We start from the raw sequence: 26,476 nt of genomic DNA, 5'->3' as shown, positions 1-26,476 counted from the left end.
CTTGTTTTGTTATTCTGTTGGATTGTCCTGCTCTTCACTGTCTCCCAGTGTCAATCAAGTCAGATTGTTCTTGTTCATCGCAGGTTAACAATTCTCCATTCCAACTCATTACTATGTATTTTGCAGTACAGTGTATGTTGTTAGTTATTTTCTCATTTTTGGAGATATAATTCTGAATAGTTTAAGAACAATCTAAAAATACAAGCCTGATTTTGAAACTGTCCCTCCTTTCAATTTTTTGTAAATAATTTTATGAGCCCTGCTGTTGCATATTCTTCAGTTTCAAGCTGTTATGTTTGATGCGGTACTTGTTCACTACATTGGATAAGCTGCGTTCTCTGGGCAGCTGGCACTAGCTTTGAGCTTGAGAGGAACAATCGAGAGCAGCCTGTAAATAAACAGCGTGAAAACGAATGGAATACTGGACAATCTCCCACAGTACTGCCAGCAGCCTTCAAAGTGGCACACATAAGGAGGGTAGTTTGGCTGGGAGGCTGTTATCGTAGTAAATGGAGGGTGTTGAGAAGCGACGAGGGTTGGGGGCCTATGCTAGACCCTGTCAGTGAGAATACTGGGTGAAAGGACATGAAAGCTTTCAGTCTGGAAGTTAGTTGCTGATGGCAAAGCCAAGGCAGTGTGAGTATGAGATGAGCATTTGTGGTGGGGACAGATGAGAAGGAGAGCTGGGGCAGCAATGGATTAAGAGGGGAAAAGTGTGGACAAGGGAAACAGTAAATATCAAACCCCTGGGGATATAACACTGGTGCAAATTGTTTGAAGAATTGCAATGTTCCCTCCCTCCAACCCAATTCAAAGACAGTGGTGCTGAGTTAGCAGAGACCCATCAGCAATTTTAGTGACGCGCCTTCAAGTTGATGATTGGCTGCTGGAACTTCAATAGGCAATTGTTTTAAACTCCATGAATGCAGCGCATCTGAACTTTTTGCTTGTATAAGCATGTGGATGTTCAAACTGGGAGCAGGAGTATACCATTCAAGCCTATCCCACTATTCCGTAAGATCATGAGTGCTCTGTTTGTGTCTCAAATTTCCATCCATCCCTCAATAACCTTTGGCATTCTCATGCCTGAGAAGAATCTCCTTCACCTTAATAATATTTAATGGCCTCAGCTGAAAGTTCCAGCTCTCTGAGAGAAAAGAGTTCTCCCCATTTCTGTCCTAACAGCTGAGGTCCACTTTTGGATGGAATCACAAGATGAAACATTCTTTCCACATCCACCTTGTGAAGACCATTCAGGATCTTATACACTTCAATCATGTCCCCTCTCACTCTTCTAAACTCCAGTGGAAACAAGCCAGCCCTGTCTAACCCACTCACTCCAGGCAAAAGTGATGGAGATCAGAGTCAAAGAGTGTGGTGCTGGAAAAGCACAGCTGGTCAGGCAGCATCCGAGGGGCAGGAGAGTCAATGTGGAGGGGGGATGGGGGCTGAGAGATAAATAGGAAGTAGGGGTGGGGCTGGGGGTGATGTAGCTGGGATGGCGCTAGGTGGATGTGGGGGGTGAGGCATAACTATGATAGGTGGGTGGGGAGGATGGAGCAGATAGGTGGGAAGGAAGATTGACGGGTGGGACAGGTCAATTGGGTGGGATCAAGTTGCAGGGTTGCATCAGGGATGAGGTGGGGGAGGGGAGATTTGGAAACTGGTGAAGTCGATGTTGATGCCATATGGTTGTAGAGTCCTGAGGGGGAAGATGAGACATTCTTCCTCCAGTTAGCGAATGGCTTGGACCTGGCTGTGAAGAAGGCCCAGGATTTGCATGTCCTTAGGGGAGTGGGAGGGGAGTTGAGATACAGCAGCCACCAGGGAGAACCCCCGAGGGACTTCAAGATTTTTACTCATGTTTTATGGATGTTCCAAACTTAATGCAGTTTGGATGAGACTCTTCCCCTGTTGTACTACATCCTGGCACAGACATGATGGGATGAATGGCCTCCTTCTGCATCATAATTATTTTGCGAAGCAGGGATAAGGTGGGATATTATATTCCTCTTTTACATCACAGCCATTGCAATGGTATGAACTCTTCCTAGTCAGCAGAGGGAGTGGCTTCTGTTAACTTCTTTACTGAATGACATTGGTGATGTGTTAATGTATATGGTTCTATTTCACAGGACGGATTAGTAGCCTAGGGCTTTTGTGGCAGAGTGGTAGTGTCCATGACTCTGAGACAACAGGTCTGGGTTCAAGTCCCACTGGAGGTGGTGTCATAGCCACAGATTAATTAAAATTAAGCAGAATGGATCTGCCAATTTGTTTTCTTTCCTCGTCTATTGAGTATTTTTCTCTCACAGCACACTTGCAGTAGGGAAATGATATTTGGAGAGAAACAAACTCACACTTTTCACATTCTTCAAGTATCTTAAAGTGTTTTCAAGCTTGTGAATTATTTCAGGAATGCATTTCCTCAGAAGGAGTGGGGAAGTGATTGACTGATCTGTTTTCGGGTGAGGGACAGGGCATTTGTGAGGGGAGATTAGAGGCCAGAACATTGTGGGCAGTCCCCTTTTTCTTTTGCCGAGTGTTTTGGGGTCTACTGTGTCCACCTTAAGATGCAGACTGGGCCTCAGTTCAGGAATTCATTTGAAAGCCGGCAGCTGCAATAACATGGGACATGTGCAGTTCTAATGTGTTTGTGTCAGTCTAAACGCTGTGGTCAGGGCTTAACCCTCATGACCTTCTGACTCCAAGGCGAGAGTGTGTGAGCCAAGCCAAAGCTATGCTTTGACATTGGTTCTCCTCTTCTTGTCGATGCCTGACTAAATGTGATATATGTATCAGTCACCTTGTCGATACGGAGCAATGGAGGGAAAACCCTATCGATACTTGAAGAGGGACCTTCAGTGGGGATGAGGTGCGGAAGACCCGTGAGACCACAAGTTTTGTTTGAGAAAAGCAGAATTAAGGTTATGGTATGAAATAATGTCAGTGCCCATTCACTCCATTTTCCAACTGTTTTCACTGTGATCTGCCCTCGGAGGAGAATCTGACACTGAGTTAGCCCACCATTATCCAGAGGGTGTTTCTGTTGCTAGACATTTAGTACAAGTGAAGATCCTTAAAAAAAAACTCAGCACCATTTCACTGTCGGTAGCCACTGGTAGCCTAGTTTCTTCAGTTCATGCAGCAACATACAATCTGAATCCATTTATCAGCATTCCTGATGAAGGGCTTTTGCCCGAAATGTCGATTTTCCTGCTCCTTGGATGCTACCTGACCTGCTGTGCTTTTCCAACCCCACTCTAATCTAGACTCTGATTTCCAGCATCTGCAGCCCTCACGGTTTGCCTAATCAGGTACAGAAGTCAGCTCTTCTCTGAGCCACTGCTGGTCTCTGCTATGTCCTGTTGCTAATGTCATGCCCACTAAACTATGAGCCTCCTATTTAAGGGATCTGTCTGAAAGTGTGGCAACAAAGTTGGAATGTAGCTTGGCTGATCTATGCTATAACTGCTCTTCTGTTTGCTGGCTGCAGTGCTGTGAGCATCAGTTTGGCATAAAAATAATGACCCTCTCAGGCCTTGTTGAGACTGGAAAAATAAGACAAAGGACATACTAATCCTTTATCTGTTTATTAGTTTAATTAGATTTCAAGAAAGATTTGTAGGAAGCTGTCAGACTCATATAGTGCTGTCATATGACTCGCATTGCTGAGTTAGAAAACAGATAGCCAGAAAATTCCTTACACATTGGAGACAGCGGTAATGGGACAGTTTGGGTCCTCTGCTGTCATGTGTCGGAACATTGCGCTAAGTTGTCATCTAGAGTTTGGATTGAGACCATTGTTTGCAAGGTTTTGAGCTCTCAGTCATGATGCCAAGTTTATAGAATTGAAGAGAATTTTATTAAAGGCAGAGGAAAGAGGAAGAACATTTCCTTTTGAATGTTGAGGGGCATGGGAAGACTATCAGTTTGCTGATGGAGTTACAAATAAGGTTTCTTTAATTCACTTGTGGAAGGTGAAGCATCTCTGGTTGGCCATGGATACAACTGAATGACTTGCGTAGCCATTTCAGAGTTGTGGGTCTGGAGTCATGCATAGGCCAGAGCAGGTAAGGATGGGGGTTTCCTTCCCTGCTCCAAAGGTGTGTAATAATATCGCTGTACAGGTTGATTAGAAAATAAAGCTGACCCAGGGCCCTCTTGTGGTGCACTGGTAGTTTCCCTACCCCTTGGATCAGAACACCCAGGTTCAAGTCCCACCTTCCCCAGGACTGATTATAAAAATTGTTATCCTCTTTTGGCACAGTGGTGATGTTCCTACCCCAAACCAGGAGGGCTAGGTTTAAATCTCACCTGCTCCAGAGCTGTGAAATAGCATTTCCCAACAGGTTGATTAGAAAAAATATTTTAAAAAAATTGTAGCCCTCTTGTGGTGCAGTGGCTGTGGCCCTGCCTCGGTTCAAGTCCCACCTGTTCCAGAGCTATGTAATAACGTCTCTGAAGAGGCTATTTAGAAAAATAGGTTAAAAAAAAATTGGGCCCTCTTATGGTGCAGTGCTCGTGTCTCTACCCCTTGGCCAGGATATCCAATTGAGGTGTTTGCAGTGATTAAAGGAGTTAGATAATAGTTAGGTAATGGAGAGAGAGAATGTCTTTCTTCTGTTGTGGGACAAGAGGGCAGAAGTTAAAATGAGATCTCTACATGGGTGATGACAGGAACACTTCTTCACAGAAAGAGATGTGCCAATCCCGAACCATCTAGGATTCCTTCAAAAATTGAAAGCTGTGTAGGTTGGACGTTAATTGGAAATGTCCAAACTGATGAACTTCCATCAGACAAGGATATTAAAGGTTATAGGTCCGAAGCTGGTTGAACAAAATCAGTTATAGATCAACCATCCGAACAGGCGGATTAGGCTCAAGGGGCTGAATGGCCTGCTCCTGCTACAGTGAAAAGCTGCAATCTGATTTTTGCAAACAGGTTGAAATGTACATCCCACTTTCTTACTGAAAGCACAGAAGCCATTCTAAAACAGTGCCTCAACCGCATGGTAACTGAAAGCTCTGCATTTTCAGGTGAGTTAGTGCTGAGGTTTGGAACAACAATAGAGTCACCTGGGTACAGGCTGCAGAATGAGTTTGGTTAACTGTACAGACAGTTGAGGATGGAATCTAAGCCAAGCATTTTTCCACTCAAAGGTATATCATTAATCAGAACAAATGAAATGGGGTGTAACCATAACCTTTGCAATTTTGTTTTAAAAATTGGCAGACTGATTTGGTAGATGTGACTTGCATCTATTACAGTGGCCCAATTATTCCAATTTGCCAAAATTAGATGTTAATATTTAACGGTGACTTGCTTCAATCGTGATCATGCAAAGGAAACGGACAGTAACTGAATCTCATATTTTAACAAGGTTTTAATGTTTATATATTAAGTGAGATGTGCTCAATTGCATATCACGATAAATTCCCTCATCATCACTATAATTGCATTTAGCTGCAAAACCAAGTCATTTTTAGCAAACCCTATGTTTTATTGGCCAGTAAGAACAAACCATTATGTGGAGCAAGAGAATAGCTCTCCCAAATTCACTTAATCTCTTAATAGCACAGACTGATCTAACCCCATTGTAATAACTCAGGAAGCCTGACTGGAAAGGAACACTGTTCATTGTTGAACATCAAAATAAAGCCACTACTCATAGCATACAAAGGCTAGTCCCAGCCCAGGACAGACCGTTCGGCAGACCTATCCCTGGGACTGCATTATAATTTTACAAAAAAACGTAATTTTTTTATTCAATCTATTTTCTAATCAACCTGCTGAGGGATATTATTACACACCTCTGAAGCAAGGAAAGAAACTCCCATCCTTACTTGCTCTGGCTTATGTGTGACTCTAGATGCATAGTGATATAGTTCATGCTAAAATGGCCTTGCAAACTACTCAGTTGTATGCATGGGCAACCAGAGCTGGTCTAACTTGCACAGTTGCTCAAATGAAGACAGTCACATGGAAAATGTGGGTCGGTCAAGAAAAGGACATTTTTCTTTCTTCACCAAAGTCAACAAAACTTGATCACAATCCCATGTTACTGTGCTGATAACTTCCCAAACTCTTTTGTTTTAAACAATTGCATTGCCAATACAGTGATGTCTTGCCCCTCATTGACCAAGTTCTGTCACAAACATTTTTTTTTGTATTATAGAGTCATAGAGATGTACAGCATGGAAACAGACCCTTCGGTCCAACTTGTCAATGCTGACCAGGTATCCCAATCCAATCTAGTCCCATCTGCCAGCACCCAGCCACATTCCTCAAAACCCTTCCTATTCATTTACCCATCCAGATGCCTTTTAAATGCTGTACTTGTACCAGCCTTCACTACTTCCACTGGCAGCTCATTCCATACACGCACCACCCTCTGTGGGAATAGGTTGCCCTTTAGGTCTCTTTTATATCTTTCCCCACTCACCCGAAACCTATGCCCTCTAGTTCTGGGCTCCCCCACCCCAGGGAAAAGACTTTGTCTATTCATCCTATCCATGCTTCTCATGATTTAATAAACCTCTATAAGGTCACCCCTCAGCCTCCGACGCTCCAGGGAAAACAGCCCCAGCCTATTCAGCCTCACCCCATAGCTCAAATCCTTCAACATCCTTGTAAATGCGGGAATAATTTGTGTCACCACTGGACCCCTGATTAAAATAAAACTGCCTGTGTCCTATATTGTGTATTTGGGCCAGAGCTACAGTACAAGTGTGTGCAGACAGCCTTGGACACCAGAGGAAATTCCTTTGTACATGACTAAGTTTTGGGTGCTTGACAATTCTTAACATTTATTGAAAAAAAACAGTTTTTTAGAGTAAATTACAAACAAAGGGTTGATTCAGACTGCAGCACCTTACTCTCCTCAGTTATTATTCCGAGAGTTGGAATGTTTTTCTTTGGCTCAGAGGTGGGATTTTTTTGCCCATATAAGCTTAGAAAATACAAAGTACAGAATGTAACCCGAATAACTGAGAATCGAACTGACGATTAATTAGTGAGAAATAGGGAGTTTAATTGCTTCATACTCAGAGTGAAATTTTAAAATTTTGGTCCAATTTTTTCCTGTTTTCTGAGTATTGTTGAAAATACTGGAATGATGGAATGTGTAAAGGCCATTTCACTCATTAGTTGATTCCTTGCACTATTCTCACACATTGCAGACCATCTATTAACCCCATTTCCTGTGGTATTCTACCTACTGTAAACAATCTTTGCAGCAAGACTTTTGAACCCCTAACCTACTAAGTGGACCCAATCTTCTTGCCATTCACTGAACGTTGTACCATAGATAGTGGTGTAAGTATTTTATTCAGCTACGCTTGCATTTCTTTTACGATCTGTAATTGTGTTTGAGAATAATGGTTCAGAGTAATTGGGAGCATGCAGAGTGATCCTTCTCCAAACATCAATGTGCCAATGTTGGGGTGGGGACGGTGGGGCGCAGGTGCATTTTGTGTGTGCTCGGTGGGCATTGCCCACTGCCTGACAGTGCCCCATGGTTTTAACGTGGGGCAGAGAGGAGCAGTCCTATTCTCTGCTTCACACGCAATCGCTTATCTTTCATCAAGTTTATGGTTGTGGTCTACAGTGGCCACTTTGAAGACTTAAAGCTAATGGGAGGTGGTTGCATTGTGGCAATGTCAATGGAGTAACAATGCAAAACCTTGGGTGATGTTCTGGAGCATGGGTTTGAATCCCATCATGGCGGGTGGTGAAACGTGAATACTCTCAAAGGCTGGTTCAATGCTAACCAGTGTTGAGTGTTAGGTAAAAACAATGACTGCAGATGCTGGAAACCAGAGTCTAGATTAGAGTGGTGCTGGAAGAGCACAGCAGTTCAGGTAGCATCCGAGGAGCAGGAAAATCGATGTTTCGGGCAAAAGCCCTTCATCAGGAATACAGGCAGAGAGCCTGAAGGGTGGAGAGATAAATGAGAGGAGGGTGGGGGTGGGGAGAAAGTAGCATAGAGTACAATAGGTGAGTGGGGGTGGGGATGAAGGTGATAGGTCGGGTGGGGGGGAGGTTGGAGTGGATAGGTGGACAAGAAGATAGGCAGGGGAAGGTGCCAGGATGGGAGGGTGAGTTGTAGGGGGGTGTGGACCTGATCAGGTAGTCACGGAGGGAACAATCTTTGTGGAAAGTGGAAAGGGGTGGGGAGTGAAATATATCCCTGGTGGGAGGGTCCGTTTGGAGGTGGTGGAAATGTCTTCAGATGATTTGGTTTATACGAAGATTGGTAGGATGGAAGGTGAGCACCAGGGGCGTTCTGTCCTTGTTACGGTGGGAGGGCTGGGGTCTGAAGGCAGAGATGCGGGATGTGGACAAGATGCATTGGAGGGCATCTTTAACCATGTGGGAAGGGAAATTGCGGTCTGTAAAGAAGGAGGCCATCTGGTGTGTTCTATGATGGAACTGGTCCTCCTGGGAGCAGATACGGCAGAGGCAGAGGAATTGGGAATACAGGATGGCATTTTTGAAGGAGGTAGGGTGGGAAGAGGTGTAATCCAGGTAGCTGTGGGAGTCGGTGGGTTTGTAAAAATGTCGGTGTCAAGTCGGTAGTCATTAATGGAGACGGAGAGGTCCAGGAAGGAGAGGGAGGTGTCAGAGATGGTCCAGGTAAATTTAAGGTCAGGGTGGAATGTGTTGGTGAAGTTGATGAATTGCTCAAACTCCTCGCGGGAGCACGAGGTGGCGCCAATGCAGTCATCAATGTAGCGGAGGAAGAGTTGGGGAGTGGTGCCGGTGTAATTACGGAAGATCGACTGTTCTACGTAGCCAACAAAGAGACAGGAATAGCTGGGGCCCATACGGGTGCCCATGGCTACCCCTTTGGTCTAGAGGAAGTGGGAGGATTCGAAGGAGAAATTGTTAAGGGTGAGGACCAGTTCGGCCAACCAAATGAGAGTGTCGGTGGAAGGGTACTGTTGGTGACGTCGGGAGAGGAAGAAACGGAGGGCTTGGAGGCCCTGGTCATGGCAGATGGAGGTGTAGAGGGATTGAATATCCATGGTGAAGATGAGGTGTTGGGGGCTGGGGAAACGGAAGTCTTGGAGGAGGTGGAAGGCGTGGGTGATGTCTCGAATGTATGTGGGGAGTTCCTGGACTAGGGAGGATAGGACAGTGTCGAGGTAGGTAGAGATGAGTTCAGTGGGGCAGGAGCATGCTGAGACAATGGGTCGGCCTGGGTGGTCAGGCTTCTGGATCTTGGGAAGGAAGTAGAACCGGGCAGTGCGGGGTTCCCGGACTATGAGGTTGGAAGCTGTGGGTGGGAGATCTCCTGAGGTGATGAGGTTCTGTATGGTCTGGGAGATGATGGTTTGGTGATGGGGGGTGGGGTCATGGTTGAGGGGGCGGTAGGAAGAAGTATCCTCGAGTTGGCGTTTGGCTTCAGCGGTGTAGAGGTCAGTGCGCCAGACTACCACTGCGCCCCTTTTATCCGCTGGCTTGATGGTGAGGTTGGGATTGGAGGGCTGTGCGTTGTGAGGGTGAGAGTTGGAGTGGGGGAGGGGGGTAGACAGGTTGAGGTGGTTAATGTCCCGGCAGCAATTGGAAATGAAGAGGTCGAGGACTGGTAATAGGCCAGCGCGGGGTGTCCAGGTGGATGCAGTGTGTTGAAGGCGGGTGAAGGGGTCCTCGGAAGGTGGGCGGGAGTCCTGATTGTGAAAGTAAGCTCGGATGCGGAGAAGGCGGAAGAAGTGTTCGATGTCATGGCGTGTATTAAATTCATTGATGCGTGGGCGAGGGTGAGGACTGGGAACCATAGTCCTCCTGCAAAAATCCCAATCACTCTGCCTCCACCGTATCTACTCCCAGGAGGACCAGTTCCACCACAGAACACACCAGATGGCCTCCTTCTTTACAGACCGCAATTTCCCTTCCCACGTGGTTAAAGATGCCCTCCAACGCATCTCTTCCACATCCCGCACTTCCGGCCTCAGACCCCAGCCCTCCCACCGTAACAAGGACAGAACGCCCCTTGTGCTCACCTTCCACCCTACCAACCTTCGTATAAACCAAATCATCTGAAGACATTTCTGCCACCTCCAAACGGACCCTCCCACCAGGGATATATTTCACTCCCCACCCCTTTCCGCCTTCCGCAAAGATTGTTCCCTCCGTGACTACCTGATCAGGTCCACGCCCTCCTGGCACCCTCCCCTGCCACCGCAGGAATTGCAAAACCTGCGCCCACACCTCCTCTCTCACCTCCATCCAAGGCCCTAACGGAGCCTTCCACATCCATCAAAGTTTTGCTTGCACATCCACCAATATCATTTATTGTATCCGTTGCTCTCGATGCAGTCTCCTCTACATTGGGGAGACTGGATGCCTCCTAGCAGAGTGTTTTAGGAAACATCTCTGGGACACCCACACCAATCAACCACACCGCCCCGTGGCCCAACATTTCAACTCCCCCTCCCACTCTGCCGAGGACATGGAGGTCCTGGGCCTCCTTCACCGCTGCTCCCTCACCACCAGACGCCTGGAGGAAGAACGCCTCATCTTCCACCTTGGAACACTTCAACCCCAGGGCATCAATGTGGACTTCAACAGTTTCCTCGTTTCCCCTTCCCCCACCTCACCCCAGTTCCAAACTTCCAGCTCAACACTGTCCCCATGACTTGACCTACCTGCCTATCTTCTTTTCCACCTATCCACTCCACCCCCCCGACCTATCACCTTCATCCCCTCCCCCACTCACCTATTGTACTCTAGGCTACTTTGTCCTCACCCTACCCTCCTCTCATTTATCTCTCCACGCTTCAGGCTCTCTGTCTGTATTCCTGATGAAGGGCTTTTGCCCGAAACGTCAACTTTACTGGCTTCTCAGATGCTGCCTGAACTGCTGTGCTTTTCCAGCACCACTCTAATCTAGACTATAATTCAAACCCTCCAGTCCTGACAACATACTGGTAAATCTTTTCTGAATCCTTTCCAATGTAATAATAGCCCTCCCATAACAGGGTGAGCAGAACTGCACACAGTACTTCAGAAGAGGCCTCACCAATGTCCTGTACAACTTCAAATGATTTCTGAACTCCTATATTGATTGGGATACAGTAAAGGGAGCTTTACTCTGTCTCTAACTTCGTGCTGTTGCTGTCCTGGGAGTCTTTGATGGGGGAACAGTGCAGAAGGAGCTTTACTTTAGATTACTTACAGTGTGGAAACAGGCCCTTCGGCCCAACAAGTCCACACCGCCTGCCGAAGCGCAACCCACCCATACCCCTACGTTTACCCCTTACCTAACACTACAGACAATTTAGCATGGCCAATTCACCTGACCCGCACATCTTTGGACTGTGGGAGGAAACCAGAGCACCCGGAGGAAACCCATGCAGACACGAGGAGAACGTGCAAACTCCACACAGTCAGTCACCTGAGGCGGGAATTGAACCCGGGTCTCTGGCGCTGTGAGGCAGCAGTGCTAACCACTGTGCCACCGTGCCACCCATTTTGTATCTAACCCGGTGCTGTCGCTGTCCTGGGAGTCTTTGATTGGGGTTGGGGTGGGGGGAATCAGTGTTGAAGGAGTTTTACTCTGTATCTAACCCTGTGCTGTCACTGCCCTGGGAGTCTTTGATGGGGGAGTTAGTGTAGAAAGAGCTTTACTCTGTACCTAATTCCATGCTGTTCTTGTCCTTAACTGCTGCAATTTCTCTCAATTTTCACAGCATAATCCTCACTGAGCCAAAACCACTCTGGCTCAAAATAACTGAGGGATAAAAAACGACCGATAAGTGGATTTTATGGAGCTTAACAACTAGGTTGTTCAGTTTGAAATGAATGCAGGGAGTCAAAGACCATCCATGGAGTATTTAATAAGAGCTAGGGGCAGGATGGCTTTCATTTCCTGACAAGGTTCGAGTTGATGTAGACTTCACAGGTGAAAGGAGAAGTGTGAAGATGTTGTCTGGAACTTTTCCCTTATTTTGGTGTCACACTGCTTTGTTTGTTATAAGTTGCTCCATTATCACATTGGCTGTGTCACAGGATTCTCCCAACTCTGGTCTGGACTCTAAGTGTCTTGGATTTTAGGGTGTGTCACCAGGATAGCCACTTCAACATTCTCCACATTGTATCATACTGGGCTCCTTGGTTAGATCGCCCCAGAAAACCTTTAGTGAGAGTAAATACCACAAGCAGCTGCCTTCACTTGTCATCGAAATTCTGAAATGTTTAATCATTCTCATACTAATTATTTAGAAGCTCTACTGGCTTAGATTACAGGAAATCATCATCCATATTTTACCCATTTGTATCAGGCTGCTTTTTGCACAATGTTAAATGTGACAGTTGGCAAGATTTTCAGCTCCTTAGTCCAAGGACAGTAGCAGATTTGAAATGTGACAATTCCAGATAAACATGTGAGAAGAATCTTTTGCTGCTCCTTCACAATTTATCTTCAGTTCCTTGAAGATGCCCAGGCACTTTCATTTCATATGTAATCTGCACTGTGTGGGTGGCAGTTGGTCTGTAGCTAATGACAGCACAAATGACTCTGAATGATTCAGTGTTGTTACTTCAAATTGCTGCTAAAGGGCGTTGGCTTATATGAAGCCGCAATGTAATTTGTTTTTCTCCAACTTCAACATTTCCCCCTGTTATTCTTGACTTCCCGATGTGTATGAGCGGCCATTTTAATCACCTATGACCTTTGACAGTGGCTGCTGACAGCATTGTCCCTACCCTCTCCTTAAATGTTTTAGGTGGGTCAACGGAAAACAGGGAGAAAACTGAAACAGGAGATTGGGCTATTTGTTGCTTTTGTAAGAATCTTCACTTGTGGTTTTGTGCCTTTAATTAACAACAGTGAAGAGTCCTTGCACTCTTAACACGTCGATAATAATAATTGTTCTCAGAATGCTGAGTTAGCTTTGTATTCCAAATGTATTAGTTGAATTTAAACTCCTGTCAGTTGCATGTCCCCAGAATTATTTGTCAAATGTCATTATCAACATTACCAACAGACCACAATCTACCTCTAAGTGATAAAAGTATTCCAGATCCTGGCACTTAAGCAATTGTTCATCAGTGATGGAGCATTTGTAGTTGGGAATGCCCAAGAATTCAGAATTAGAAAAATGCAGGTGTCACGAAAGGTTGTGGGGTGGAGGGGGGTTAGTGGGAGAAGGGGTGTTGGAAGAGATTACAGAGCAGGGGAGAGTGAGATCATGAAGAGATCTGAAAACAAGGATGAGAACATTAAAATCAGGACTTTGCTTGACCAGGAGCCAATGTAAATCATGAGCACATAGTCAATAGTGGAATGGGGCTTGCTGCAAATTAAGATTTATGCAGCAGAGTGTTGAATTACCACAAGTTTAAAGAGTTCATAGTTTGAAATTTAATTGGAATTTTAATCTAATGGGAGGAGGAAGAAACAGATGTAACAGTTTTCATCCTGCGGCTTAATATATACACTGGGTTCCACATCATAGCACCCCTTGTCTGTGACCAACATTTATGTTTTGGAGCACTTGCAGACTACATGACAAGAAAGTATTATTAATGATCAGTACATTTTTCATAAATTATAAACCAGTTGAGATCAGATATTTAGTAGTGATCTGCCTAATGATGTGTCCACTACCCCTTACTCCACCTCTCCAGGTCTTGTGTATTCAGCTATTAATCATAAATTGGTCTCATGGTCTATTATCTTGTCCATCCACCAGATTCAGTTTGTTGCAATGAGCCATTTACAGCTTTCAAATGACCTCTAAATGACTACTTTCATAGATAGTGTCAGCAGGAATGTATTACTGCCGCTAGCACATTACTATATCGGAGAGAGCTGCATTCGCCAGAAGGTGCCTCGGCCTTAGTTTAGTCACGTACTGGTAAATTTAGAACAGAAATGGCGCTGTGTATTGGGATATCCAGGATGAATGGTTAGATGAACATCATCTATTATGGAGGAAAAACAATTCTACTTCAAATTAGATATTCACTCCAAAAGCAAGGCATAGATATTTTCTGAAGATTTGGAAGTCTCTTGCCCTCAAATTTTATCTACGATTGCAAAGGGATCTTGACCAATTGGGCCAATGGGCTGAGGATCGGCAGATGGAGTTTAATTTGGATAAATGCGAAGGATTGCATTTTGATAAAATGAACGAGAGCAGCACTTATCCGATTTATGGTAGAGACCTGAGTAGAGTTGTCAAACAGAGAGACCTAGGGGTTCAGGTACATAGTTCTTTTAACCAAATAGATAGTGTGGTTAAGAAGGCATTTAGCACGCTTGCCTTCATTATTCAGACCATTGAGTAAAGGAGTTAGGACATCATGTTGAGGTTGCAGAAGACGTTGGTGAGGCTACTTTTGGAGCACTGTGTACATTTCTAGTCACCCTGCTATTGGAAGGATATTATTATTAAATTAGAGAGTTCAGAAAAGATTTACAAAGACGTTGTCAGGATTGGAGGGTTTGAGGTATAAGGAGAGGCTGGCACTTTTTTCACTGGAGTGTAGGAGGTTGAGGGGTGACCTGATAGAAGCTCATAAAATTATGGGGGGCATAGATAAGGTATTTGGCATCGGTCTTTTCCCTGGGGAGTATACTTTGAGGTGAAAGGAGAAAGATTTAAAAGGGACCTGAGGGGCAACTTTTTCACACGGAGGGTGGTTCAAATGTGGAATGAACTGCCAGAGGAAGTGGTAGATGCAGGTACAGTTGCAAAGATATTTGGATAGGTATATGAATAGGAAATGTTTAGAGGGATATGGACCAAATGTAGGCAAGTGGGACTAGTTTAGTTTGGAAAAACTGGCCGGCATGGACGAGTTGGACCAAAGGCTCCGTTTCCATGCTGTATGACTCTATGACTCTATTTGTATATGTTCGGAGTGATCAACGATTTTCGGATAGTATTGACTATCACTTTACACGTCAGTCATGATTATGTGATTATGCTGCTGCCTCCGAGTCAGAATGTTGAAAGTTCAGCTTCAAAAACTGCATTTACTTGACTGCAAAACCACAGCGATGTCCTGAGGTTTTGTGAAACCACTGTAAAAATAGAAATTTTCTTCTACAATTTTAATATTGTTGACATCCATGTGCTTGTATTTGTAATCTTTAACATCTATTTGTTACATTACTAACTTGGCAGTAGTTAAGATGAATGTTGTCAATGGCCTGAGGCTTCACAAACCTGTTGAATTGCAGTTTTCTTTTAGCAATCCAATGTGATAAGCTCATACCCAGGCGAAAGTAGGTACTGCAGATGCTGGAGATTTAGAGTCAACACCGTGGGCGGCACGGTGGCACAGTGGTTAGCACTGCTGCCTCACAGCGCCAGAGACCCGGGTTCAATTCCCGCCTCAGGTGACTGACTGTGTGGAGTTTGCACGTTCTCTCCGTGTCTGCGTGGGTTTCTTCCGGGTGCTCCGGTTTCCTCCCACAGTCCAAAGATGTGCAGGGTCAGGTGAATTGGCCATACTAAATTGCCCGTAGTGTTAGGTAAGGGGTAAACGTAGGGGTATGGGTGGGTTTCGCTTCGGCAGGTCGGTGTGGACTTGTTGGGCCGAAGGGCCTGTTTCCACACTGTAATCTAATCTAATTAGAGTAGTGCTGGAAAAGCACAGCAGTTCAGGCAGTATCCGAGGAGCAGGAAAATCAATGTTTTGGGCAAAAGCCCTCCGGATTTCTGATGAAGGGCTTTTGACTGAAACATTGTTTTTCCTGCTCCTCGGATGCTGCCTGACCTGCAGTGCTTTTCCAGCACCGCTCTAATCTTGACTCATACCATCACCCAGGCTAGCTCACAGTCAAACATAGCTTGGGTTTTGTTGGCACAACAGTCAGGTGCCACGGTGCCTCAGTGATTAGCGCTGCTGCCTCTCAGCACCAGAAACCTGGGTTCGATTCCAGCCTCGGGCGACTGTCTGTGGATTTTGCACATTCTCCCCATGTCGGTGTGAGTTTCCTCCCACAGTCCAAAGGTGTGCAGGTTAGGTGGATTGGTCATGCTAAGTTGCCCATAGTGTCCAGGGATGTGTAGCTTAGGTGGATTAGCAGTGGGAAATACAAGTTACAGGGATATGGTAGGGAAGTGGGTCTGGGTGGGTGTGGGATGCTCTTTGGAGGGTCAGTATGAATGGCTTGCTTCCACACTGTAGGGATTCTTTGATCAGTAAATCTTCTGTCATTGTATGTACTGGAAATCCCCAGTTCACTAAAGTGATAGTCAAATGTGGGACAAAATAGCTTGTCTATCATGGTTGTCCCTGCCACCATTGGTCAATGTCACTTGCCAGAACATGTGTTAGGCATACTCATTCCTGATGAAGGGCTTATGCCCGAAACATCGATTCTATTCTCCTGCTCCTTGGATGCTGCCTTGACTGGCTGTGCTTTTCCAGCACCACACTCTTCGACTCTGATCTCCAGCATCTGCAGTCCCCACCTTCTTCATGTTATACCCAATAGCTACTGTCAGTGGTTCCCTGACAGCCACAAAACCTAGCATCAACTTCCGCGGGTGGGGTCAGGTCTCGAAAAATGAACAAAAATGTGAAGCTTCTGCTGATGGACCCTTCAGAGGAAATGTGCAAGGCTTTCCCTGTGTCATGCAGTCAAATATAAAAGAAAGCTCAGAAAATATTGAAAATACAAAGCAGGGCTGTCAGCATTTGAAAAAGCAAAGATGTTTGGCTCATGTTGCTGTATAAGTACTTTTGAAAATGATTTGTCAGCCTGTTATCCGTTTAATGTCTGCTTTGATTCTGAACTATTGTGCATCCCTGATAGTTATCACTGCACCAGAGGCAGACATGCTTTCCGTTGCCTCATTCCTGAACTGTTGAATTCACTTATTAAACCACCTTTGCCACCTCAACCTCCTTTTTAAGATGTTCCTTACAATGCAGCCCTCTGACCTGGTTTAGGTCACCTGTCTGAATATCTCTACAGGTGCTTTGGTGTCAAGTTTAGTTCCTACTTCTGAGAGGCATCGTGCCATCTTTACTGCCTTAAAATGCTTCTTAAAGATGATGTTTTGTTGTCATCCTCCTTCAGTTGTGCAGATTCACTTTGCAATATCCAAACTGCCCAGCTATGAGAGATCTCCATTCCCTGGTGTACGTTGTGATTCCACAATGGGAAAACCCTCTCAGTTGCTGTTATCCAGCCATGGTAATGCAGGGTGAAAGGGATAGAAGGGCGGGGTGCTCTTTGGATGGTCAATGTGGACTCCATGGGCTGAATGGCCTGCTTCCACACTGTAAAAGGTGGCGGCATGGTGGCCCAGTAGTTAGCACTGCTGCCTCACAGTGCCAGGGACCCGGGTTCGATTCCACCCTTGGGTGTCTGTCTGCGTGGAGTTTGTGTATTCTCCCTGAGTCTGCATGGGTTTCCTCCGGGTGCTCCACTTTCATCCCACAGTCTAAAGATGCGCAGGTTAGGTGGATTGGCCATGTTAAATTGCATTCCAGCACCGCTCTAATCTTGACTCATACCATCACCCAGGCTAGCTCACAGTCAAACATAGCTTGGCACAACAGTCAGGTGCCACGGTGCCTCAGTGATTAGCGCTGCTGCCTCTCAGCGCCAGAAACCTGGGTTCGATTCCAGCCTCGGGCGACTGTCTGTGGACTTTGCACATTCTCCCCATGTCGGTGTGAGTTTCCTCCCACAGTCCAAAGGTGTGCAGGGTTACAGGGATAGGGAGTGGAGGTGGGACTGGGTGGGATGCTCTTTGGAAGGTTGATGTGGACTCAATGGGCTGAATGGCCTGCTTCCATACTGTATGGATTCTATGTGCCATTCTATTCTAATCTGAAATGGGAGAAAATCAGAGATATACCCAGCCATAATATCTTGAAATCTGGTTGTTTTCAAGAAGGAGTTTGATTATTGTTCTTCGGTACAACAGATATGGGGAGAAAGAGGGAACAGGGGACTGAATTAGATGGCCGGCCATGATTGTATTGAATAGCAAAGCAGGCTTGAAGGGCTGAATGGCCTACTCCTCCTCCTTTTTGTGATGATTTTATATTGATGTGAGCTGCCGTGGTGTGCCAGGAGCTTGATGAGTAACCTACGCAAATTGAGCGACCAGTAATTGGCAGTTAGATCTGCAATGTCCCTTTTGCTCATACATTGATGGAAAGGACTTACATTGAAAGGTCAACTAAAAAAAATGCGAATCTCAGAAAAAAAACCTCAACACTTTACTTTTCTTTAAGACTGCAGGGGTAAAAGAACCGAGCTGTGTAATTGCATCAGTGTCTTTAATAGAGTCATAAGAATGAGGGGCAGTGGTATTGTAATGGCTTATTTCTGTGGCAATAAAAGGACACAAAGGTTCTAGTTGCAGCTGACTGAGGTTGAAAGGTATATTCTGCAGCACTTGGTAACAAGGACCTTCAAAGAAGAGTTTAGTTTGTTTTAAAAATCAATGCAACATTGTCTTATTGGAAACAGGTCTGCTCTCAGTGGAGCGGAGGGCTTTTGTGTGTTGAATATTAATTAATTGTGACTGGCATTTTCTTTTTACTAATGTAAGAATGGTTGGTTGCTGCTTTCTTCCAGGAATGCAGTAGCAGGGTGAAGCAGAGTCGATTAAAAAGTGCATTCGCCCCCTTCTTTTATTCATTTTGTATTTACTGCGTTCTGAAGACACGCAAGGATAAAGGAAATGACAATAAAAGCCCTCTGAGTGTGACCTGAGAAAATGAATGTGGATGTGGCAATGCTTGTGTTCAGGAGCTTTCTGTCAGTAGTGGTGACATCTTTACAGCTCTTTGGGTTCTTGCTGTCAATAGATTATCCACTTTGGCCAGAAGGATTGAACATGTTGGAATAGCAGTCCCTGGAAAGTGGGAGGATGCTTGTGAGATTACAGCAAGGCTACAGTTTGGAGACTTCTGTGAAATTGAGGCATCTGTGCTAACCTTTAACAAGCAAAATCTGGCAGAGCTTCCATGAACTTGACAGCTCGAGACCTGCCCTGATAATAAAACCATGACCTGTGAAAGCAAATCTTCACAGAGGCGTATATCTTCAGCTGTAAATATACTCAGTGTTTGAAAACTTCAATGGGAGGTCAAAGAACATGAGCATTTGAAAGCTGGGAATGGAGATAGGCCCAAATGGTGACATTTCAATTTTTGATTTTTTTTTTCCCTAAATCATAGTGGTTGCTGTCCATGTTCAAAGCAGCTCAAAGGGAGATTTCATCCCTTTTCACACAAGAGGTATTTGCAAGGAATTCATTGTTTTCCAGCCTAAGATTGTTTGCACTGTTTATAGATGGTTGTTCTGCTGTAACACACATTTCGTTTAATGCAAATTTGCCATAACATGATTGACTCTATGACAAATTGGAGACACTGTTTCTATAGCGCCAACTTTTACAGTATGTGTTGGTTATAACATGATTTGGGCCTCATTGGTTTAAATTGTGTTGCTATTACATGGTTTTCTTATAACACATGAGAATGGAACTACTGTATTATGGCAGAACTGACTGTATTTGATTAACCACGCCAGTGTGTCGACAGAGTAACCTGTACAGTGGTGAATGTCCTTGCTAATTTTCATATACACGTTTTGAAAATTATGTCTGACCTTGTGCATTTTAATGGCTACCTAAGGTTAGTTGTTGAGTAGCCATGATCGTATTGAATGGCAGAACTGCCTCAAGGGGCCAAATGCCTTACTCCCATTCCTGATCTGTCTGTGATGCAGCAAGTTGCAGTTGTCACATCACACCGGGTGTGTGAAATCTGAACAGACTTTTGACAGAACAGAACATGACAGAACATTGCCATCACACTCTTGCTCTTTAACTTGTCCTTCACATTCATTTTGCTTCTCATTTCACTCTTTTGTCGCGTGTTTTCTCAGGCCCACATTTCACTCCGATCCTTTGAAACTGGCAGGCCTGACTGGTGGGTCTGTGCTGGTCTGGAACTGACCACTAACAGTCCCACCTCGCCACTTGCCCACAGACTCCACCCCTGCCCTGCACAGGTGGTTTGGAAGCTCTCGGTGTGCATACATGATGATAGGGTTTATGCTGGAGGCTTAATACGGGAAAAGATGAGAGATTGACAATTGAATGGGGTACAACAATGTATCAACAGCATGTTGCATGTCTGTAGCACCTCATAAGGTGGTGAAATGTCCCAAGGCATGCCACAGGAGTGATAATCAAGTAAAACCTCTCACCACCTTATGTGAGGAGATATTAGGACAAGTGACTAAACATTAAATGGGTAGGTTTTACATAGAGCCTTTGGAAAGAAGGAGAGGCATGGAGGGTCCAGGCAGCTGAAAACTGAGTTGCAAATAGGACAGGCACAAAAATCAGGGATACGTAGGTCACTAGAACTGAAGGAGTTTCAGAGGATTATTGGGATGGAGGACATTATGGTGAAGCATAAGGAATGGTGAAGCCTTGGTTGGGTTTGAAAATAACACTGAGCATTTTAAAGCCAAGCTACGGTCAGAGTGGGAGCTAATGCAAGGTATCATTCCACAAAGTCACCTTTCAGTGGATCAATTCTGTGTTTCACCAGAAATTCCAATGCAGTGAACCAAACTGTAGACCATGTGTTTACTGGATGTTAGTGACGCTGATGAAGGCAGTGTTTATTACACATCTGTAACTGCTTTTATACAAGTGGTAGTGAGTCACCTTCATCGGTCACTATGGTTTATTGAGGTGATGGTATGAAGGAATTCCAGGATTCTGACCCAAAGACAGTAAAGGAAAGGTGACATGTTCGTGTTCCCACTATCTGTCACTTTCCAGTAGCAGAGGGTTTATAAAATGAAGGCATCTTGGTGATTAGGCGCAGCAGGTCAGGCAGCATCAAAGGAGCAGGAGAATCGACGTTTTGGGCATAAGCCCTTCTTCAGGCTTATGCCCGAAACGTTGATTCTCCTGCTCCTTGGATGCTGCCTGACCTGCTGCGCTTTTCCAGCAACACATTTTTCAGCTCTGATCTCCAGCATCTGCAGTCCTCACTTTCTCCTATCTTGGTGATTAGCTCCTGTTCAGTTAGACACAAGGAGTCATCCTGCAGACATGAAGATGTTGTTGTCTTTGAAACTACATTAGTTTGTTGCTGCATCCATGAGGTACAGGAGTAAATTCATTCTAAGCACAGGTTAAAACCACTTTCTCTTGTTCCTTTTGATAAAGAAGAAAATTGGCTATCATTTTAACAGTACGCTTTAAATTCAATGCATGTTTGGAAGGATGGTGACTTCTGACATTGTCTGTCCCTGTTTCTTCTTGTCTGGGCCTAGCTCTGTCAATTTGTATGTTTTTGCTAATCTTATCTTCTGTGTACTTTATCTCTCTGTCTCTCTCAGAAGGCATGAATGTAAGCTGGCTATTTATCTTGGGCTGTGAGTTACAAAAAAGATTCCGTGAAGATGAGTGGCTGGAAATCAGAATGAATGCATTTCCTCACTAAACTGTGGAACGGTACTCAGCTGCTACAGTTAATACAGTGTCAATTAACACCTCTGAGAACAGCTGGATAAATAGCTGCTCTGAACAGATTGGGAGGGTAAACATACTTCAAGGTGACCAAACACATGAAGGAATGCAGTGCTTCCTTAACCACAGGGACAATGAGGAGCCGTGCCATTGACAGTACAGACTGGCGTTGCTCCACACAAAGGTGGAAAGCTTTTAAAGTAGTACTTTTGTGCAGATGGAGAAAATGTTGCAGAACCTTCTGATAGGCTTTTGGATGGAATCAAGGAGAGGCCAAATAGTACATGATTCTGGAATGACTTGGAGGTGCCAGTGTTGGACTGGGATGGGCAAAGTTAAAAATCACACAACACCAGGTTATAGTCCAACAAATTTATTTGGAAGCACTAGCTTTAGGAGTGCTATTCCTTCATCGGGTGGTTGTACAAGTAAGGAGTGTGCTCCGAAAGCTAGTGCTTCCAAATAAACCTGTTGGGCTATAACCTGTTGTTGTGTGACTTTTTAATTATGATTCTGGAAGGTTCTGCATTCTGAGTGCATTTTTCTTTGTGGAATTTTTTATGCTGAATCCCCATGAGCTCAATTCTTCACCAAACCGCACTCTTCTCAATTATTCAACTATAATGAGGAGAATACAGTCATGCATAGCAGAGTTAAAATATATGTTCACTATTGCTCAAGTGTTTTACTTAGTACTTTTGATTTATAAAGAGGAACATTCCATACCTAACAGGAGTATTTATGTACCTGTTTTCTTCTGGACTGTTGCCCAGTCTCTAAGGCTTATTATCTTGCATTAGATTTTGACACAACTGTACCCCATTCACCATCAAAGGAGAAGGGATTGTGTATCATCACATCTTCTGCTTTACTCTGCGTTCCCCAGACATAGTTAAAAATCAGAGTCTAGATTAGAGTGGTGCTGGAAAAGCACAGCAGTTCAGGCAGCATCCGAGGAGCAGTAAAATCGACGTTTCGGGCAAAAGGCCTTCATCTGGAATACAGGCAGAGAGCCTGAAGGGTGGAGAGATAAGTGAGAGGAGGGTGGGGGTGGGGAGAAAGTAGTATAGAGTACAATTGGTGAGTGGGGGAGGAGATGAAGGTGATAGGTCGGGGGTGGGGGGAGGTTGGAGTGGATAAGTGGAAAAGAAGATAGGCAGGTAGGACAAGTCATGGGGACAGTGCTGAGCTGGAAGTTTGGAACGAGTGTGAGGTGGGGGAAGGGGAAATGAGGAAACTGTTGAAGTCCACATTGATGCCCTGGGGTTGAAGTGTTCTCAGGCGGAAGATGAGGCATTCTTCCTCCAGGCGTCTGGTGGTGAGGGAGCAGCGGTGAAGGAGGCCCAGGACCTCCATGTCCTCGGCAGAGTGGGAGGGGGTGTTGAAATGTTGGGCCACAGGGCGGTGTGGTTGATTGGTGCGGGTGTCCAAGAGATGTTCCCTAAAGCGCTCTGCTAGGAGGTGTCCAGTCTCCTCAATGTTGCGGAGACCACGTCGGGAGCAACGGATACAATAAATGATATTAGTGGATGTGCAGGTAAAACTTTGATGGATGTGGAAGGCTCCTTTAGGGCCTTGGATGGAGGTAGACTACTATTATAAATCTTTCATTTTACTGCACCCCTCAACTTCATCCTGTTATCACTCCACTACTACATTTGGTTTCTAGTCATGCAACGTCATTGCTTGAGTCAGATGTACACACACCAGGTTATATTCCAACAGGTTTAATTGGAAGCACACTAGTTTTCGGAGCATCGCTCCTTCATCAAGTGGTAGTGGACAGCTCAATCCTAACATACAGAATTTATAGTAAAAATTTACAGTGTGGTGTAACTGAAATTATACATTGAAAAATTGATTGTCTGTTAAGCCTTTCGTCTGTTAGAATACCATGATAGTTTCACTTCTTTCATGTGTAAATCACAAAGCCTTTTTTAAAAAAGTTGCACTCTCAGGTTAGCTGTTAACAATGGTGATAGCTAGACAATATGTTGAAGGTGTTAGCCCCCTGTGTTCTCTGTCTATGCCATGATGTTTAGATTGATTCTAATCTAAAAAGTGAGATAACGGAGTTTTACATGAATTCATGCAGTTTTTGAGCAAAGTACAATGTAACCCTGCAAGTACAAACTCACCCCAAAAGTATATATGCGCATGTGGGTCTTTGTCTGTGTGTGTGTCTGTCTGGATTGGGGGTTGTGAGTGTGAGAAACCATATGTGTGTGTGTGTGTAGTGAGTGCAGAGTGTCTTAAGTCTGTGAGGGGGTGCATGTGTGAGTGTGGGAATGTGTGTCTCTGTAAGGGTGTGTGTGGGTGTCTGTGTGCGCGTCGTGTGTGTGTGTGTGTGTAGTGCAATGGTGGTCACCTGTAATGTGACATGAACCCAAGGTTCTAGTTGAGGCCCTCCCTATGGGTACCGAACTTAGCTATCAGCCTCTGCTCGGCCACTTTTCGCTGCTGCCTGTCCCGAAGTCCACCTTGGAGGATGGTCACCCGATGGTCCGAGGTCGAATGTCCCAGACATAAATCTTCCAAATCCATGATTACTACCATCTAGAAGGGCAAAGGTAGCTGATACACAGGAACACCACAACCTGCAAGTCTCCCTCTAAGCCAGTTGCTGGCCTAATTTAGAAAGATGTTGCTGTTCCTTCACTGTCTCTGGGTTAATTTGCTGGAACCCACTCCCAGACAGTACTGTGGGTACCCCTAAATCCCAAAAACTGCAGCAGTTCAAGAAGGCAGCTGACCCCCACATTCTCAAAGGCGATTAAGGATGCACAAGAGACACCAATCCAGCCAGCAACCCCCATGAACAAATCAAAAATATAGTTCCGGTCTCTTGCACCTCCCTGATTTACCCCTTGCCTTCACTGGTGTCTGTTCCTTTAGTCTAGGCACCAAATATTGAAAATCTTAACCATTACTTTTTCTCTTTTCCCTTTTACGTTGCTTCTTAAAACTTTAAAATGTTGACCATGCTTTTGGCCCCTGGTCATATTGCCTTATCTGTGTCAAATCTGGTCTGGCATAGTTCCTGGGGAACTCCTTGTCACACTTCAAAGATGCTATAGAAAAGCAATTTGTTGCAGTGATTTTTTTCTTGGTCCGTAACTATTTACAAGTGGGGTCCTGAAGGTCATACCACTGAAAGAAAACATTGTTGTTTGGTGCATTCCACTAATGTTGGGTTTATTTTTCCAGTGGTCTGCCACTTGCCTTGCATGAACGGAGGACAGTGCACTTCCAGGAACAAATGCCAGTGCTCTCCTCATTTTACCGGCAAGCTCTGCCATATCCCGGTGCAGCCTTCCAATGGCCAGCAGCATCACCAGCAGCCTGGCAAAGCTCCGACCTCGCCGGTAGTTCATTCGACACACACACTGCCTCTGTCTCACGGTGGGAAGCCCGGCCTACAGAGTAAGGCTCAATTTGTCTTTCAAACTCTCTCTCAAGTTATGTACGTTTATTTTTCTCCTTCGGTCTGCCAGCAACTCAGCAATGTTACAGCAAAAGTAGAGAACTCTTTTAGACAATTCTTTTCTGTTTAATAATGGCCAAAACCTTGCTGATCGTGATCTGGCAGAATCTGTGGAGGACAGAAACTGAGGTAACATTTTGAGTCCAGTATGGCTGTTTTTCAGAACTCTTTTGGGAATGACTCAGTGGGCTGAGTTGCATGTTTTCTCTTCAGTACATTATAATTCAGAGATTTTATATTCCAGTTACTGATTTTTAAGTAAATTACATAAAATAGAAGTCGCTTTTCCTTGGACATTCTTGCTTGGTAATGTCTAAACCTTTAGCTCTTTGCATTTTATGTCGTTTAAAGAGCTTGTCAATAATAAGTTCAAACAAATTAAATCAGTCGGCTGACAAGGACAGTGAAGAGTCATACCAGACTCAAAACGTTACCTCTGCTTCTCTGTCCATGGATGCTGCCAGACCTGCTGAGTTTTTCCAGCCTACTCTATGTTTGTTTTAGATTTTCAGCGTCTGCAGTATTTTGCTTTCATTCAGAAAGGTGCAAATTGCCTGCATCATGGCACCTTAGTGTTGCTTCAGTGAAGTACGGACTCAACCAACTCTTTATTTTAACCTCTGCAACAGCAACTTGTATTCACAAGTAATAAAATATCCCGAGGGTCTTCACAGGAGTTTTACAGAACAGGATTTGACACAGAGTCACGAAGAGAGACTTCAGAAATGATTGGTCAAAGAGATAGGATTGAAGAAATGCTTTACAGGAGGAAAGGTTTAGAGAAGGAAACAGCCACTGTTGGGGCAACATGGGAATTGGAGATGTTCAGGAGACAAGAACTGGAGGAAAGCTGAGATTGCGAAATAGGATTATGGATCTCGGAAGGTATTGCTGGTATTTGATGGTCAGCTACTGAATGCACCCACACATTTTTTACTTTGAGAACAGAGAGTTCTTTACATGCAAAGTCTGCCTGCATCTGAAAAGAGAGGAGACTAGAAGAGTGTTTCAGATTGAAATCCTCTTGCGTGTGGAGCTCAGTGAGAACCTGTTGCAAGTGAGAGGTTCAGGTAGGGTGGGTGGTGATCATTGGTAGGTGGACATCAGTTGGCTATTACTCTAGACAGGAGCAGAACACTGAAAAGTCCATCCAGGTGAATGATGGTTCAGGATATCCAGGCGTAAGGAATGTGTAGGAATCCAGCTGGGAATCTGGGATAAATTTCTTTCACCAGTAAGTGGTTAGAATGTGGAACCTGCCACCTCATGAGTAGTTAGGGCAAGTAGCATAAATGTATTTCAAGACAAGCTAGATAAACCGAGAGAGAGAGAGAGGACGAGATGGATATATTGATAAGAATAGATGTGAGAGAAGGCTTGTGTGGGACATAAATACCACCGCAAACCAGCTGGGCCTAATGACCTCTTTCTGTGTGGTAAGGACTGTGTAATTCTGTTAAAGATCTGCCAGGCAATTAATATCTCTTTTCAGAGGCTGGAAAATCT

General features: G+C 44.8%; 1 protein-coding gene across 5 annotated transcripts in view; it reads left to right on the top strand.

The window, feature by feature from the left end:
- Window positions 1-26,476, top strand: part of ltbp1 (latent transforming growth factor beta binding protein 1) — a 425,536-nt gene that overhangs the window by 98,875 nt on the left and 300,185 nt on the right. For all 5 annotated transcript variants that reach the window (XM_043695510.2, XM_043695509.2, XM_043695511.2 and 2 more), the window contains exon 6: window positions 24,694-24,909. In XM_043695510.2, coding sequence (XP_043551445.2) covers window positions 24,694-24,909 — 216 coding nt within the window. The remainder of the gene's footprint in view (window positions 1-24,693; window positions 24,910-26,476) is intronic.

The sequence above is a fragment of the Chiloscyllium plagiosum genome, unplaced genomic scaffold (assembly GCF_037043375.1).
Source record: "Chiloscyllium plagiosum isolate Xiang-an unplaced genomic scaffold, Cpla_swu_hap1 HiC_scaffold_10, whole genome shotgun sequence".
NCBI classification, from domain to species: domain Eukaryota; kingdom Metazoa; phylum Chordata; class Chondrichthyes; order Orectolobiformes; family Hemiscylliidae; genus Chiloscyllium; species Chiloscyllium plagiosum.
The sequence above is the reverse complement of the archived record's forward strand: the minus strand, read 5'-3'. Positions and strand labels throughout refer to the sequence as shown.